Source organism: Protomyctophum parallelum, assembly GCF_964188405.1.
Source record: "Protomyctophum parallelum genome assembly, chromosome: 21".
NCBI classification, from domain to species: domain Eukaryota; kingdom Metazoa; phylum Chordata; class Actinopteri; order Myctophiformes; family Myctophidae; genus Protomyctophum; species Protomyctophum parallelum.
The window spans coordinates 31885832-31903551 of record NC_139713.1 but is presented as its reverse complement, the minus strand read 5'-3'; the positions used below and the strand labels follow the sequence as shown (position 1 = coordinate 31903551).

Below are 17720 nucleotides of genomic sequence, written 5' to 3'. Positions count from 1 at the left end.
TTGTACGATTTATTATCTTTTTTTTGCATGGAGAGAGACTCTAATCTAGTCTATGCATATTCATGGCATTGGGAAGAGACATTTTCATGCTTGCACATATATCTATTTAATGGCACTAGACCATGGAAGAAAACATTTACTGTAAAAGATATCCTAAATTGACTAGCGTTGCCCTCCAGCAGACTACTCGATAAATTGTGTTATAATGCATTCCTATAATTACTATAGACTCCTACATCATCGCTATCATTGAATAATACATGTATGCCAGCTTGAAAGCTGACTGTCATCTGAAGGTTGACGCATCTCACCACAGGAAGCTATTAAGCCCGTTGTGACATTGCAGCAAAACACTCATCAGCTGCAGATGAATGGGGAAAACATGAGAATTCTACTGTAGTACAACTTCAAGGAACCCACTCAGTGGTCGACCAAGTCTCATACAAGTACTACAGGTATTTTACAACATGTTTTCAGATTTTCAAATAGCAGATAGACAAGCTCTCAACGTGTCGCGCTGCGTTGCATTGAGAGCTTGTTGATCAGCTTTTATCACTGAATTTAAAATGGGACATACAGTAAGTGGTTATTTCATCTATTTTTGTAGGTGTTTGTCCCATAGGCATAGTGGAGTCAAAAGTACAATATTTTGAAACGCCCCCTCCTAGGGGGTTGGCGAAAGGGCCTTTCTGTGTGGAGTTTGCATGTTCTCCCCATGTCCCTTAGGTAGGTACCCTCACAAAAAACATTTGTCCTGGTCTGATGGAGGAGAAAGGACCTGGTGTTCCTTCCACACGCTTCGTCCTACCGGGGAAGTCTCAAACCTGTCAGGTGATAAGAAGCGGCCTGCTTACTCCTCATGCATTGAAGGAAGCATGAGCTCAGTTCGGGGGTCTCCCCAGGTTGGCAGAGGGAGAGTAGCGCCTATAATTACAGTTTAGGCAATAGGCACCAATTACTTTGGGACAGGCCCGTCTAGGCTCCGGTCGCAGTTAACTATGGAATATATATATATATATATATATATATATAAGCTACTTAGTTGATGGGAGTCCCTCAGGGCTCTATACTTTGGTATGCTCCTTGTTTCCCTCTACAGTCTACAGTGTAGACAGAGTCTATACCAAATCTCTTCGCTGAAAATATTCACACAGATATATTCACAACATTTTCACAGAATATCCGCCCCGCCCCAGAATAGGGACGGTTGTCAGAAACTGACTACCGGTAATCCAAAGACATGACATTGGATTATTCTATTCCTTTAACCAAAGGGAAAACATCTTTTTCCTTGTCAGAGGCGCCTGTGTGTATCTGTTTCATAACATTCAGCAGTCTAAGGCCATATCATCATTACTCAGGATGCCACACACATGTCTGATTCAATTACGCCAAATGACCAAAATGTTGTTTAGTGGCAAAAAATGCAGACGCAGCAAGTCTGCACTTGCTCTTGTTGCCGAGGCAGAGTTACCACTACAACAATACAGCAACAGCAGTATGGCACGGTGGCTGGGACCGGCTTGGATGATACCATCCTGTCAACATGCATTCCCTCGTCCTTTCATTCATGGAGGAATCACCACCCCACTGGCAGTGGAGGAAGTCAAGACAGTCGTGATTTTAGGAACATTGTTCTGACAGTAAGGAGTTGCTGTTAGGATACTCTTTGTCCCGGGAATTGGTGGTGTAAAATGCCTTGTGCTGTACTTAAGTACAATTTTGAGGTCGTCAGTATTTACAATTTTCAGCACTCAAAGGCAAATATTGTAGTTTTACTCCACTACAATTATTTGAAAAATTTATTTAATAGCTACTTTGTAGATTTTGATTATTTTTTGCAAAAGATACATTAACCACTTCAACCCTATATTCATTCCGGCCATTTGAAAATAGCAGATCTACAAGCTCTGATCTGCAACATGAACATGAGTTTCAGGTTGTTATTATGAAGTTGTTATCAATCAGTATGGCTGAGTATGTTAATAGACTTAATTCCCAAACACTTCCATTGAGAATTGCAGACCCTGGTACTAATGTGGTACTACTGCCTGAAGTGCAATATCTCACCTGGCAATGTGGGTGTTGCCAGTTTGACAAACTTCCATATTGTCTCCACCAGGCCGAAGGCATGGGGAAAGAGTATGTTTTGCACTCCGTCCGTGTGCGTGTGTGCGTGCGTCCGTCCGTCCGTTACCAGCTAATCTTGGCACCGTTAACTTGGTCGATGACAAATTTTGCACACACACACAAACACATTTTCTGATATTACTAGATTCTGTCAAAATATCCCGCAAATTGTTACACACTATCTCTATAGAGCGTCGCAGTCCCTCCCCCTTTCAGAACAATGAGTGGCCCAGGAAATAAATCCCAATGCATTTTTCCCATAGGCATTTCTTAAAGTATTTATTTAAAGACGGTTACGCCGCGGACAAAGCCAACTCGGATCGTGACAAATCATGACAATGAACACAATGTTTTGGGCCGATCAAATAATTTATAAGAAGAAAAACAAAACAAATAGTGTTGTCTCCTGCCTTTATTTTCTTCTTTCTAATGATTTGATCGGCCCAAAATATTGTGTTCATTGTCATGATTTGTCACGATCCGAGTTGGCGCGGCGTAACCGTCTTTAAATAAATACTTTAAGAAATGCCTATGAGGAAAATGAACGGCGATTTCTTTTCCGGGTCTCTTGAGGGGGCGGGACTGCGACGCTCTATAGTCATGTGTTCAAGACGGATATGTCCGATATTTCATATTCCATCCTATTTGGCTAACATTAGCTTTCAAAGTTTGCAGGCTTGGCCCGTTTTGAACAAAAAGCCTCAAATCATGAACGCAGCGTGCAATTTATGTGAAATCTTTAACAGGTGGATTTTTGCTAAACACATTTTCGGAACAAAATGCCTCAAATCATCCAATTGCCATCCAAGGCGTAAGAAGAAATGGCTCCCTTTTCACATTGGCCTATTATAGCGCCCCCAGGAGACCACAACCTGACAGATGGAGACCTGTGCCCAGAGGGGCACTTTATCTAGTTTTTTTTTTTTTTTTATCCCACGATTTTGTAACCCATTTTTCACCCCTGTGTCAATCATCTAATGTGATCCTGGGCTCTACACACCCTCCACCAACCTAGTCCCCATATATGGGGGACAAGGGGAGAGCAACGGACTTGAACTCATGCTTCCTTCATGCCTGAGTGTCCAAGTTGCTCCTTTTACACCTGACAGGGGGGAGTTTCCCTGGTTGGACGTAGCGCGTGGAAGGAACACGTTATTCCAACCAGTTCCTTTCCCCTCCATCAGGCGACCCGGCTGGCCAGGTGGAGGCAGTTTAGTGACCAGGATTACTGCATGTTTTTTGTGAGGTTACCTACCCTAGGGGACACGGGGAGAACATGCAAACTCCACACAGAAAGGCCCTTTCGCCAGCACTTTATCTAGTTTACACTGAATCTATGCTGCCTCTGCACAGATAACGGCGATGTTCTGTCCTAATTTCTGACTTCATCATGCATCTCGTTTACAATATTAATGCTTCTAGAGAGAGTTTTACGACGGCGAAATAAAGATGAAAGGCGGGGGTAAAATGTCTCTCATTTGCTTGCCACTCTAGTGCCTTTATGCTGGAAAAACTCTGGCAGCATCATAAGTGTTAAGCATCTAGCAGGTGCTCTCATCCGGAGCGACTTAGAGTAAATGGAATGAACCCTATACTCGACAAAAACAGTGGAAACTCATTTTAGATTTTAGCTATAGTGTTGTAGAAACCTCTTATCTCCATATTATTCTAATTCCATATTCTTGTTGTTTTTTCCCAAATCGGTTGGTGAAAACAGAATCTTATCTAAATAACATTCTTAAGATTTGTGGCCAAGATAAATCAAATCTAAGTATCAGAGACATGAAACAAATAAATATCCAACATGAATGCGTAGTGTAACTATAACAAGTATCTTTTTTTAATGTTGTACGCGTCACTGTGTGCCTTTGTTGTCTTGTATTGTGTATTGTTTTGTATTGTATTGTATTGTATTGTATTATATTGTATTGTATCTGCATCTGTATGCTGCAGGGCGGGTCCTTGGGGTCCAAGACAAATTTCTCCCTCGGGAGACAAAATAAAGAAACCTTGAACCTTGAACTATCTATCACAAATAAAATGTCATCTCTCGAGACAGATTCAGAGCTCCGCAGCAGAATCTGTCAGCAGCTATGAATGTAAACAAAGACACATGTAAACGGAAGAGGGGGGGGGGGCAAACAGGCCAGCTTCCTGTTATCCACATTCCATTGGCCGTGGTCCCCAGAGGCAAATTCAAAGGAAAATGTATGAAGTGGTACAAGGAGAGAGGAGTGCTAGGGTGGGGTCTGAAGTGGCGAGTTTTAAGATATTATGGCAGAACATAGGGAGGGAGTGTGCAGTTCAGACTGCAATGGGGTGTTCATTCCACAGCTCGGGAGTCAGGAGGGAGAGGGTGTCTAGGATGTGTGGAGACAGTGTTGGCCACGGTGCTCAAATAGACTTCCTGTGTTAGCTGCTCTAAAAAGGCTGTCTGTGTACAACAGTGTGTATTTTAGTCTTTTATCCGGGGTAGGTTTGCTGTGCACGAAAAATCTTTTTTCAGCAACGATCTGCTTTGCACCCTTAAGCGTCATTTATACTCTGTCCTACTGACTCCTACAACAGTTGCAGTGTCCCTGTGTCCCATATGCTGAAAATAGCAGATTTAACGTGTCGACACATTGTGAGCTTGTTAATTATTTGCATAATCAGAATATTACAGACAGTGTTGCCTCGTTGTCGTCTCTGCCAGGCTGAAGGTGTGTCCGTCCGTCCGTTCGTAGTACCACCAGAAACTCTTTTACAGTCATTTTGTCCAAACATCACGCAAATCGTTACATAGTACACTACAGTATCCAGGGGTCATCAACATGTCCGTACACGGACAAATGCCAATGTGCACCCATATTCAGATTACCCAATATTTGCTTCTGAAATTGGAAATATTAGAAAAAGTAAAAGTAGTAAAGTACAAAAAAAATTACTGAAGTAAGGACAGTACTTGAGTAATTGTAATTAGTTACTTTCCATGCACGCACGCACACACACACACACTATTGTAAATCCAGACACTTCACCTCCCATGTTAAACCCACTACCCGCGTTTCAAAGCCAGCCTGCAGGAGCTTTAGCCACTGTGACATTTAGCGTCGGAGGGCCAGACCCTCACCTTCAACTCCCTAATCCCTCCATTAGCTGGATTGGCTGCAGCACTTTGGTCTACAGTGTACCTCCTCAGAGCTCCTCCTCTGGGGGATTCATCAGGCCTTTCCAGTTGGAAATGCACGCGCACAAACGCACGCACGTCGCACACACGTTGTATATCCCATTCTGACCTGAGATCAGATTAAAAAAATGTCTATTACATCCTGACAGTTTAATTATTAACTCATTCTGACCTGAGATCAGATTCTAAAAGTGTCTTTGATTTTTCAAAAATAGCAGACCTACAAGCTCGTATCGCGCCACTCGGTGGCGCGATATGAGCTTGTAGATCTGCTATTTTTCAATAGCTAAAGCATAACATGATGCCAACACCAAAATGGGTGCCCGGTCAGAATGGGATATACTGTACATTTTAGGATGGAGTCATGGTTTTGTGACATCATTTATAAAATAGGATTGCAATTTTAACCCTCAATCCTAAAGCCTCAAATTGCTGGCATTTACAAGCTCACAGCTTGTGAGCTTGTAGATCTGCTATTTTCGGTGTGCGACACCAAAGTATACCAAGAAGGGGTCTTACTGGGGAAACGTTATTGATTATTATCAAATTATGGGCATTACTTCTGGTTGTCATTCAACTCGTTCCGTGTCAGTCAATGAATAAATATGATAAAAAAGGGATATGTTAGTCTGCCGTCAGCTTCCGCATTTGGTGGTTGCGAAGGTGACATTAAAAATCCAAGACATGGGTTCTATTGCTCACGCAGTAAAATCCTGAATGTTCATTTGACCAGGGTTCAAATGGAACCACCACAGCTCCATTTGTCCATTTGGAACCGCATATTGTCAGTGTTTCACCACTGATATAGCAACATGATTTGGTATTTAGAAGACCTCAGGTCTTAATGGCTTAATAACCTTGAACAATATTGCAGCTGCATGGCTACAGGAGTGTCCTCCTGCAATATGAACAGCCCCTTGTCTGAATGACAGCTGTCATCGTGTGTGTCTTGCGTGATAGCACTGATATGTGGCCACGTATTAACGGCACCGACACCTTCACAGCTGCGGAAGGTATGTCAGGTTTCTGTCAGGTTGTGTCCCCACATTATTGCTGCCTTCCTAACTGTATGTAACCATGGCTATGTGAGCGATTGAATCACTCCAATATGATATAAATTCCCCTCTGCCGTGCGAGGGATATTTATATCCAATATAGTGCTACAGTACATAACGACCATTTATCTTGTGAGGACCAGGACAAATATTGTCCTCACAATGTCTGTTTCTCAAATAATTGGACATTTGCGGCCCTCACAAGTGTAGTAATTACAAGAACACTCCAACACACTCCAACTATGCCTCTTGTGTCTCAGGCACAAACCCAGCACGAGTGCTTGAGCACACACACCCTCTCCATAAGAGCTCATTTTTAGTGGCCATTTATTTGCTATTGTTTATTGCTCTCCTTTTTTTTAATGGCTTTGAGTTTACACTCGTAAGAAAGTTTTGTAATTGAATCGCAGGCCGAGACGATATTGCTCCAGCTTTTAATGTCAGCAATCCAGTTGGAGTGCTACCTGTGCCATCTGTCTGCCATTGATCAAAAAAAGCAGGTGGGGAAATGAAAGGATGACATATGGCCAGTGTGTGAGAAAGCAATGAAGTCTGATAAAGCACATGGTTCTCAAAGTGGCGGCCGCCGCCCCCCAAGGGGTGCCAGTTGGAAAGGAGAGTTAAGGCGTACGTCCTGGAAAAAAGTTTTATTTGGGAACTGCTGTGATAAAGGATCAAGATCAAATGACTTGTCAAACTAAATTGTCAGGAACATTCAGAAATATTTGATTTAGATTTGTCTGCCGTGTGTGTGTGCGAGTGCGTGCGTGCGTGCGTGCGACTGTTTGTGCGTTAGGTCACTGTGTGGTATTTCCGTACTCAAGCGGACATGCAGACATAAACAGGGACCCACATTGTTGTTCCTTGGAGTGGCTAGCACCACTCAAAAACTGTAATCTGTACTGTACTGTACTGTACTGTACTGTACTGTACTGTACTGTACTGTACTGTACTGTACTGTACTGTACTGTACTGTACTGTACTGTACTGTACTGTACTGTACTGTACTGTACTACTCATATTTGTACTCTTTACTTTAGTGTGCTGTACTTTACACCCTACTGTACAGCACTGTACTGTGTACATCATTGTACTCTGTACTGGTGGTGATACACTAAAACACTCGGCTTCCCATCATACACCTGTGCTCAGTGTGAAACTCAACAGCGCCACTTTGTCACCTGGTGGTAAGACAGACAGACAGACAGACAGACAGACAGACAGACAGACAGACAGAGGGACGGACCCACATTGCTGTTCCTTGGAGTGGCTAGCACCACTCAAAAAACTATAGAGGGTGCATGCATGAAGTGAGTGGCAAATCGAGTGGCAAAGTGAGTTTAATGTTGTTTAATGCAATTAGATAGGACTTTTCTGTTTGGATGTATGGGCTGTCAAGGCCAGAAAGTAGTTTTTGCCACTCCAGTAGGTGTTCCCGCATAACTTACGGGTATGACGATGACGTCACGCGCATACCCTCTATAATTTATTTAATTTTAAATGACTTGAAGATTTATTTAACATGATTTGTGTATCTCTCTTTCTGTTCTAGGGGATGCACAGTTCAATGAAGCTATGGGTTATCCCATGGTGCAACAGTGGAGAGTGAGGAGCAACCTTTACAGAGTCAGACTCAGCTCCATCACATTGTCTACAGGTAGGATGCAGCATAAGCTCCAGCATTTTCAATAAGTATCATTCCATTCATGTCCATGGACACTTTGACCATTGCCTTTTGTTCACAACTTCACATGCTTCTTACACTGAAGTCTACATTCAGTTTCAAAGCAATCTGGGAACCCATTCGGTTAAAAAAAAGTGTGTGTGTTTCCAACCAAATTTTGGTTGGCAAATGTGGAAGTGCAAATGAGCGCTCAATATTAAACCACAGCTGCACAGGGTTTCCTCTTCATAAATCCACGGGTCCGCCTGCAGTTCACGCTCTAACCACTAGGGCCGAGTTTTTCAACGCTGTAGAGCCTCCCTGGGGGCTTGGGAGCACACCACAGGAACTTGGTTTGGCTCCTCAACCTTCCTTAGCCCACTTCCTCCCGGGTGCTTATGTGTTTATTCCTGCTAACAACACTAAATGTTTATGGCATTGGTACTGAGAGAGATTATTTTCAAAGTGAATTTGGTATACTAGTGCTAGTGCTTACTTACTTACTTAGGCCCATCGCTCCCAGTGGAGCATATAGGCCATATCCGACTCTTCTCCAACATGGTTTTGGGCTCTCCCAAACTGATTCCCTGTCTCTTCAGCTCTGCCTCAGTGTCCCACCTCCAAGTGTTCTTAGGTCGCCCTCTCTTCCGCTTCCCCTGGGGATTCCAAGTCAGGGCCTGGCGAGTGGTGCAGGTTACCGGTTTCCTCAGAGTGTGCCCTATCCAACCCCACTTTCGTCTCGTCTCTACCAGTTCCTGTCTTCCTCTCAGCCACAGTTCCTCATTCTTGATTTTGTTCGGCCACCATACGGTCCATCCCTCGTCACGGGGTGGTGGCTTGAGTACCTCAGTGACCCAGAGAGCTATGCCAGCTGGTGCACATGGTAGGGTCACCATGCTGGACAGGTCAAAGGGTAGAGGTGAGACAAATTGGACCAAGAGGTTAAATGGGTTTGCATAGGGCCAATACCCCTACCTAGAAAAAAGTAAGTTACATCTACTGTACAACAAATCAAAACCAAGTGCTGGTGCATTGCACTAGTGGTTATTCATATTCAGTGTGCATATTTGCTGCATTGTTGAAAAGTGAAAACCATGTTTGTATATTTAGCTACATAAATGAATCTTCACCCCTTATAGGGTCAGCCACCTTTATGGAGTCGGATAGCAATTACTAATAAGTACAATACAACAAGGTAACAACTAACAATACTATCATAGCACTGGTTGTGGTGGTCAGAGTTAAGGGACTTAAATCATAAATCGCAGCTAACAAACAAAAGTGAGCATATGGTGTACCAGCATACAATAAGGTCAGACTAAAGAGGTCCTTTGTCTACCAGTCGACCTTGAGGCTTAATCAGGAGATGTAGTAGCCACAGGATAATCTAAGCGGTGGATATTGCTCATGTCTCTATGTATGTAAATTGTCTTGTTATTTGTGTTTTGTATATGTGTTTCTGCATACTTGGCTGCTGTGTCGCAAGACAAATTTCAGTGTGAACTGACAATAAAGTACTATATCATATCATATCATATCATACACCCTCACTTTGTAGAGATATACTCCACAGTCCACACACGGAATGGAAACCTAAACCTACATTTTTCAACTAAATTGTTTCTGCAGTTCAGAAGAAGAAAAACAAAAGAAGTATGAGTCTTAAAACACAGATCATACATCAAAAAACAATGATGGCTAGGGAGATATTAAAGATATGGAAGAGGGTAAATGTGGCCATTGGGTTGTTTATTATAGGGAGGACAATACAGAGGGTTGAGGGTACAGTCAGGCAGTGCTGTGGGCCCAAACGAATAAATACAAGTCTATCTTATCTAATGAGAAACATCTTCCATTTTCCACGTTTGTGAACATTGTTCTCGAAGAGGAATGGTATAAGCACTCGGTTGATGAATTACATTCAAATCATGAGCAGCAAGTGAGAACTGATTTATATTTTTCTCATATTCTTCAGCAGCGACCACAGTAATTGAACTGAATAGACTTGTACGGTCTTCAGTCTGCAATAAGTTTGCAAAGTTATGGCAGCATTGTGCTCATTTCCCCAGGGCTATATACAGTACAGGAATATTGTCTGTTAACTCATTATATTAAGATCATTCAACCGTGTAACATCTTTAGAGTTCAATATGTTTTTTTAATACTTTAATTTATTTCAGTCGAATTTGATTGATTCATTTTGCATGATTGATTTTTTTTTATTATTTTTTTGGTAGGGCAGTAACAAAAAGTAACAATATAATTAATCACACTGAAGATATGGTTACTGCTGAAAAACATACCAAAAATAAATGTATGAATAAAATGTAATTTTGTCCAATCTATATAATGGTAGAGTACGTATGTTAGTATAACTTATTATACAATTGGGATGGTTGTATTCTGTCTCCCTGCTCTTCTATATAGAGACTGATCGTGTCGAAGGTGTATGTCTCACCTAGACTCAGGATCTAATTTGACAAGATTTGTTTCATCCCCTGAGCAAGCATTAGCTCAACGGTAAAATAATGATAATAACAATAATATCAGCACTACCCCTTTTGGTGTAAGCATTATGTTATGCTTTAGCTATTGAAAAATAGCAGATCTACAAGCTCATAGCGCGCCACCGAGTGGCGCGCTACGAGCTTGTAGGTCTGCCATTTTTTTTAAATCGAAGAACGAAACTGTCAGGATTTAGAAGACATTTATAGAGTCGTTCCCAGGTCAAAATGGGTTAAGAGGATGAACTTGAGATTAAGAAGACAAACATAAAAAAAATTGACGTGATTAGAATTATCACTGCGCCCAGACAGCCAACTATCAGTGCCGGCTCTTTTCAAACCTGCTCAGCAGTTCATAAACCAAATTGGACTCAATTAAACTGTCATCAGCTGAAATTAAATCTATGTGGGTGTACGGCAGGTGATTGGTGTAATGGTGTCTCTGTGCAGAAGACCTCGCAACACACACTGGAATACAGCTCATTTAGGAGCCGTAAGGCACCAATGATAAAACCCCTCAATAGTCATTAAACAGATTACCAAACATAAAACATTCGGTTTAGTCTGTTCTTATGCTATAAAGAAGACCTATAGGGGAAGCTATACAACCTGTGTTTATGATTATGTACAGTACTACATTGACATTCAGGCTATTGCCATGGATTAAACATTTGATTGTGTGTTGTCCGTGTGGGCTTGTGCACCGGTGCCCTCTAGTGGCCAACTGTCATAGCTGGGATATCACCTGACGACCTGATAAGTCTGCTTGTGTGGTGACATACCAAAACGGAGCATTGAAGCGTATTTTAGAAGCAGTGGTTCCCAAACTATTCATTTTTAACAGACGTGCTTCGATCCTTCCTATACAAACTCATTGCAACTCCAGACTCCATTCTAACCATGATGGATTCATCAAAAACACCCGTTCTCGCCGGTCCTGGCGACTGATATTGTCCTTCTAATACGTGAGGACACAGTTTTTTGTTTGTTTTTTTCGGGGGGTTTTTTTCTTTTCTTTTCTTTTCTTTTTTCTTTTCTAATAATGTGAAATAGTCCCTTCCTTATTCTGATACAAAATAATTCTCTGCATTCTCTGCAAGCCCTCAGAACGGGCTGGCCAACGTTGAAGCCATTGAGCCTACTGGTCAAAGCTGGAACTGCAGGCGGGCCCGCATGTAGCGCGAGGAAACCTCACGCAGCCTGGGTTTAACATTGCAGCACTCGTTATAGCACTTCCGCAATATGCCAACCAAATGTTGGTTGGCAAATATGCGGAAGTAGAGCGTTCTTCCGGGTGCTTCGAAATGCCACTGAGCAACTTCCATTGAAATGAAGAGCAGGGGTGCAGCACTGTCGCTCCCCGTCCGCACTCTGTCCTTTATAACTCTTATGATTCTCTCCCGTCTCCTCCCTGGGACCCCCCCCCCCCCCCCGGCCTGGCAGGCTTCTCCAAGGTGCTGAAGACCTTGGCGGCGGAGAGCACGCGGGAGGAGCTGCTGGCCTTCCTGCGGCAGTACGGCAGCCATTACGTGTCGGAGGCGCTCTACGGCTCCGAGCTCAGCTGCAACGTCTACTTCCCCAGCAAGAAGGCCCAGCAGCAGCTCTGGCTGCAGTACCAGAAAGGTGAGCCTGGAGCTGCAAAGAAGTTACTATGTGTATCGTTGCTGTCGCGCAGAAACCTCTTATCTCCATATTCAAACTTGTAGTGCGTTTTTTTACTTGATCATGCTACAGCGTCACACAAAACTTTAAAACGTTAAAAGTAATCGATCAAAGCAAGCTCAAACAAGCTCAAAACGCGCCGCGAGTTTTGAGCTTGTCGATCTGTTACTTTAAATCGATATGTTACTTTCAATCAATATGTTACTTATCTGTTACTTATACTTCCTAATTTTTTTAACTGGAACATAACAGTTTTGGACATGTGGTGTTTCCACCCAACAGAGACGAACGATATTATACTCAGGAATTGTACTTGAGTCCAATTTCGAGGTACTTTTACATTTTTCAATACCACTTTTGTTCCACAAAATCAGAGGCAAATATAATACAATTTTCTTTTTTTAAAACCTATTGGCTACTGTGTAGATTTTGATTACTACTACAAAACATACCATTAACCACTTCAGTCCTATCTTATACTTATACTGGTATTAGAAAATAGCTGATCTACAAGCTCACAATGTGTCGCATCACGGCACGTTGTGAGCTAAATCAGCTATTTTTCAATTATGTATGCAGTGGAACGAGTGTCCCAAGTTTTTTTTTGTAAAAGTAGCAATACTATTATCTAGAAAACGTAAAAGTCCTGATTTCAAAATTGTACTCGAGATAAAGTCCAAAAGGAATTGGCAACAAAATGTACTTATAATACCACTAAAGTATTCATTATGCAGAATTATACAAGAATTATACAAAGTTCCATTATTTAATAATGTATTAATCACTTTAACATCACTTTAATGTTGCAGATGGTAATGATGGGGCTGATTGTAGTTACTTTATGAGCTGTTGGGTGGCCTAACCTATAATAAATTATAATAATATAATATAAAAAGTGCAATATTTGACACAGAGATAGTATAAGTATACAAACATTTAAACACTCAATAAAACACTCAATAAAAAGTACCGGTAACTAAGTACAAAATTAAATTCCACCATTGGTGAAGGTAAAACAGCATTTGTATTTTTGAGAACATTTTTAGAGAATGTTTATAATTGTGTCTTGTGTTCAAATGGAAACATTAAGAACAAGGATATGATGGCCAGGTTGTGACTTAGAAGGGTATTTAGCTCTGTATTGGTGTGGAAACATGAGTCAAATTAGTTAGTAGTTTACTAGTTTACCATCACTAGCTATAAATGTAAAATTACCCGAAGGATGATGAACAGGTACACTGGTGTTTTTCTTCTGCATTTCCCCCAAATCAATAAACAGCAGGACACATTTAATTATTTGCTTCCTTCTTAAAATGACTTCCTGGTGAAGAAGCCACATATGCTGCATTAATTTATTTTAACACCACAATGAATGATTTCACCAGAGAATGAACAAGGTGAACAGGCTCTACTATTAACCATGATACCCTCTACACTGTACCACTGTAATTGGTCCACTCCCCCCCCCCCCTCATATACAGTATGTGGTTAAAAGTGTAGACTGCAATAGATAAATGGTAAATGGTGCATTTATATAACACCTTTATCCAAGGCGCTTTACAGAGATTGTACAGAAACTATAGAAAAATACGCACATCACTTCATGGAGGTGATGGGTTCAAAAAGTAACATATGAAAAGAGAAGGGAACCCGCACACTCATATGCTCCAAAAGATAACTTTTATTGACGACGTTTCGAGCCAAGGCTCTTCATCTGGTCAAGCTTTACAGAGATTGTGCATTACATTCACCCATTCACACACCGATGCCGGAGGAAACCATGCAAGGCACCAACCTGCACATCGGGAGCAATTAGTCTTTAGGACCCTTCGACACCAAGTCTGGGGGAGGGAGCCCAGGTTCGAACTGGGAACCTTGCGGTTGCCTTCCGGTAACTCTACCCCTGAGCCACTGCCGCCCCAGATATATACAATTAGCAAGGGAACACAAGCTTTATTTCTGTATAAAGACAGCAAGCTTGTTAAGACACACATTTGATCAACGTTTTCTAATATAACTGCCAAGCTTGGTGAAACATGTTTATACCGCTCGAGGTCAGTTGTCATTTAAAACACAGACGTGTAATTAACTACAGGCGGCCGTAAATCACACTTAACGGAGTATTACACATTTTCATCACTGTCTATTAGTGCAAATAGGCAATGCCAAAGAGGGGGATTTGCGCATGGTCCTGTCGTACCCATGACACATTAACACGCATGTACATTTCCCCCAGTGATTTGAATGACGTTGACTGGCACCTTTAGTGGCGAGAGTGAAAAGAACCTTTTGATCTTTACCTAAGTGAATAGGTTTTGTGAATTTGTAAATAGGCCTATAGCCTTTGTTTTTATTTTATTTTAGAGCTACATTCCTGGCAGACATGCCCCTATTTGATGTTTTATTGCACAGGGTAAGAATGGTTTGTCTCTTCTATTAGCCTGTATCAAGGGCTTTTCTTTTTTTACAGCATTGACACGGTTGGCACCCATGGGGTCACACAGTGCATAATTAATCATACATATGTTTCCATGGAACACTGTAACCAAGGGTAATATGCCAAAGGTTTGCTCTGTAAATCTCAGGAATTCCCAACCATATGGGCAAGGGGGCACTCTGGTGGTATGTGAGGATATTGCAAGTGGGTCCCTGAAATAATTGGGACAACACAAGATTTAAATGTTTTTAATATAACATTAATGTAAAAAAAATAATGTAATTTAATTTAAAGGTACATTTCACTTTCAAACAAATTTGAGGTCATTTAAACATCTATTTTGGCTTTTGAGAGCATCCCAGACAGTTTTTAAGTTGCTTGATTCAGTATTTAGATATTTGATAATTCATTTTAACAGACACATCCCCTTCGTATACAAACCCATTGTAACTCCATTTTAACTATTGAAAAACACCCGTCCTTGTTTCTGGTGACTGATATTATCAATGTGTGAAGAGACTGTGTTTTTTCAATATTTGTATTTACCCCAAAACATTATAAAAGATGTTAAAATGAATCCTAAACATGTTTGAAACGGATATATCCCTTTGCAACCTTGAACAATGTATTTTCACTGATACCGATAAATAGGAAGAAGGTATGCTATTGATCCAAGCAAGAACACAATCAATTGATTGGTCAACTAGTGGTCAGCCGGCGAACACTTTCCAGATTGTCAAGTGAATATAAAATGAATGTACCGTCACACGTGCAATGAAGGAAAAACATAATATACAACTACAACAAATGTAGATCTTTATCAATTGTTTATTGCACTCATTTTTAATCAACAATACAAACATGAAATGTGGACTCAGGGATTCACAGCCTCTGATGAAGGACTTGTAGTTAACATCCTAAAGGACACATGGTGGTTTGGTTCAGCTCACACACACACACACACACACACACACACACACACATACAGTACACGTACAGTGTTATATACACATAGTTACACAATCCAGTAGTAAATAAAAATAATCCCACCAACTCTGATGAAAGAGAGACAAGGTAATAACACCCCTCGGCCCCCTCTCACAGTATTATATCACTAAAACCATGAGAATATAGTCTCTGTCGGGTGGACATACAGTATGTCCAAAACGCTTACTTTTTGGGAATGCAGCTAAGCAGCTAAACGTGTCGCTTCGTGCCACCTTTCGAGCTTGCAGATCTGCTACCTTTGATGCTTTTGTGTAGCGCTGCAGTAAGATCGCGTAAGGCGTTAATTTACGAAGAAAATAAAACACACGAAAAAAGTTAAAATATGGATCTAGGCGTTTCTGCCAGACAGCGACCATATGCTCAATAGTTAGCGGTCGTTTTCAGCACGCTGAGACAAGGACACTTATTTCCTAGCATTTTATGCCGGCGATTCCCAACCATGTAGGCCGCCGCAAGGATATTGCAAACTGGTCCCCCAAAATAATAGGCAAATCACTTAAGATTGTATCGATAATATAGCATTAATATAAAAAGTACTTATCGTGTATATATACGTTCTTGGTTCCATTGATCCGCGCCGGAACACAATCGATTGATTGATCATTAACCCATTGACCTGAGGCCGATTCTACAGATGCCTTCTAAATCAGTAGTTCTCACACTTTTTCGTAATTCAAATTATTCAATATTTTTCGACCACTTCTAAAATGACAGATGCACTATGTATGCATGCATGTGTGTGTGTGTGTATATATATATATATATATATATATATATATATATATATATATATATAAATACATTTTGAAATGTCTCTGACTTCACATAATAGTGATGCAAGTTAATTGCACATTTTTCTCCACTGAAGAAATCTTGTTCCCTCCACAAAGGTGCATATTCCATGTTTCTTTTATTGTTGTTTACGGCTTGAAGTGTTTTCCTCTCATGTATTTATTTTGACGTTACTGATAAATAATGCCCCAGGTAAAGGGTCTGTAGTCAGTTGTTGAGTTTGTATGATTAAAATTGGAACCAAGGGACTCTCTGATCTACTCTTGAGGGCATGTGAAATATAATTATAACTCGTAGAAAGGGCCTATTTAGGATTCGTAATCAAGTTCATCAATCACAGTAATGAAAATGGTGTGTACGTCAATGCATAATTACTCGCAGAATCAACATCTGCAGGTAGCAGACCGCGCAAGATTATACACTTTAATGATAGCAGGGTTTTAATAATTAGCTCCTTTCCTATTATTTAGGCCACTGATTGCTTTTGACTGAAATATGACTTGCGTTATCATCATCACCTGATAGGAATGTGTTTATCTTAATAAACATCACGACTGTATATAGTTATCATTAATAATTTTTCATATCGTCTCTGTCAAGTGGAAACCTCAAAACTGTTACTTTTCAGGATGCACATTTTTAAATGGTCATTTATCGTTTATCGCCGTTTCGAGCTTGTAGATCTGCTACTTTTGATATGATGAAGTAGCTCGTTAATTTCCGAAATAAAAACAAAGAGTTAGAATATGTATAAGAGGTTTCTGCCCGACGACAGCGATATACAGTATAACAGGATATGAACAATGTCACACCGTTTAATATTTTCTAAACCAAACACTTGCATTATTGCTGTCTTAAGTATACTTGTCACATGTGGAGTACCACATCAGTGGCACAAACAAGAAAACATCAACACATGTTAATGATACATTTGTTTAGCACACTTTTCATTAGAAAGAAAACTCCAAACTGCTACAAGGGAAGGGCCCTAATGATGAATACACATGTGTGCATGCACCCACACACTCGCACGCACATGCGTGTGCGCAGGGTCAAATCAGGTTGACCAGTAAGAAGTTCAAGTGAAGGCTTTTCTATACAACACATTAATGTTGAGGACGTTTTAACCACTTAGAACCGATACTTAGTTGACTGTATTCACCATCCTGTTTTTCTACACCTCCACTAATATCTTTGCTGAAAATAGCAGAGAGCTTGTAGATCTGCTATTATGGCAGAATGTTCCCCCAGACAATAAGGTTCATGTGGTTAAAAGAAGCCTGAACCGGCACTGTGTAAC

The 17720-nt window shown here is 41.0% G+C and overlaps 1 protein-coding gene across 1 annotated transcript in view; it reads left to right on the top strand.

Moving 5' to 3' along the window:
* Positions 1–17720, top strand: part of astn2 (astrotactin 2) — a gene marked incomplete at its 5' end in the record, with an annotated part of 505571 nt that overhangs the window by 383350 nt on the left and 104501 nt on the right. The window contains 2 exons of the mRNA XM_083793933.1: positions 7907–8011; positions 11965–12144. Coding sequence (XP_083650059.1) covers positions 7907–8011; positions 11965–12144 — 285 coding nt within the window. The remainder of the gene's footprint in view (positions 1–7906; positions 8012–11964; positions 12145–17720) is intronic.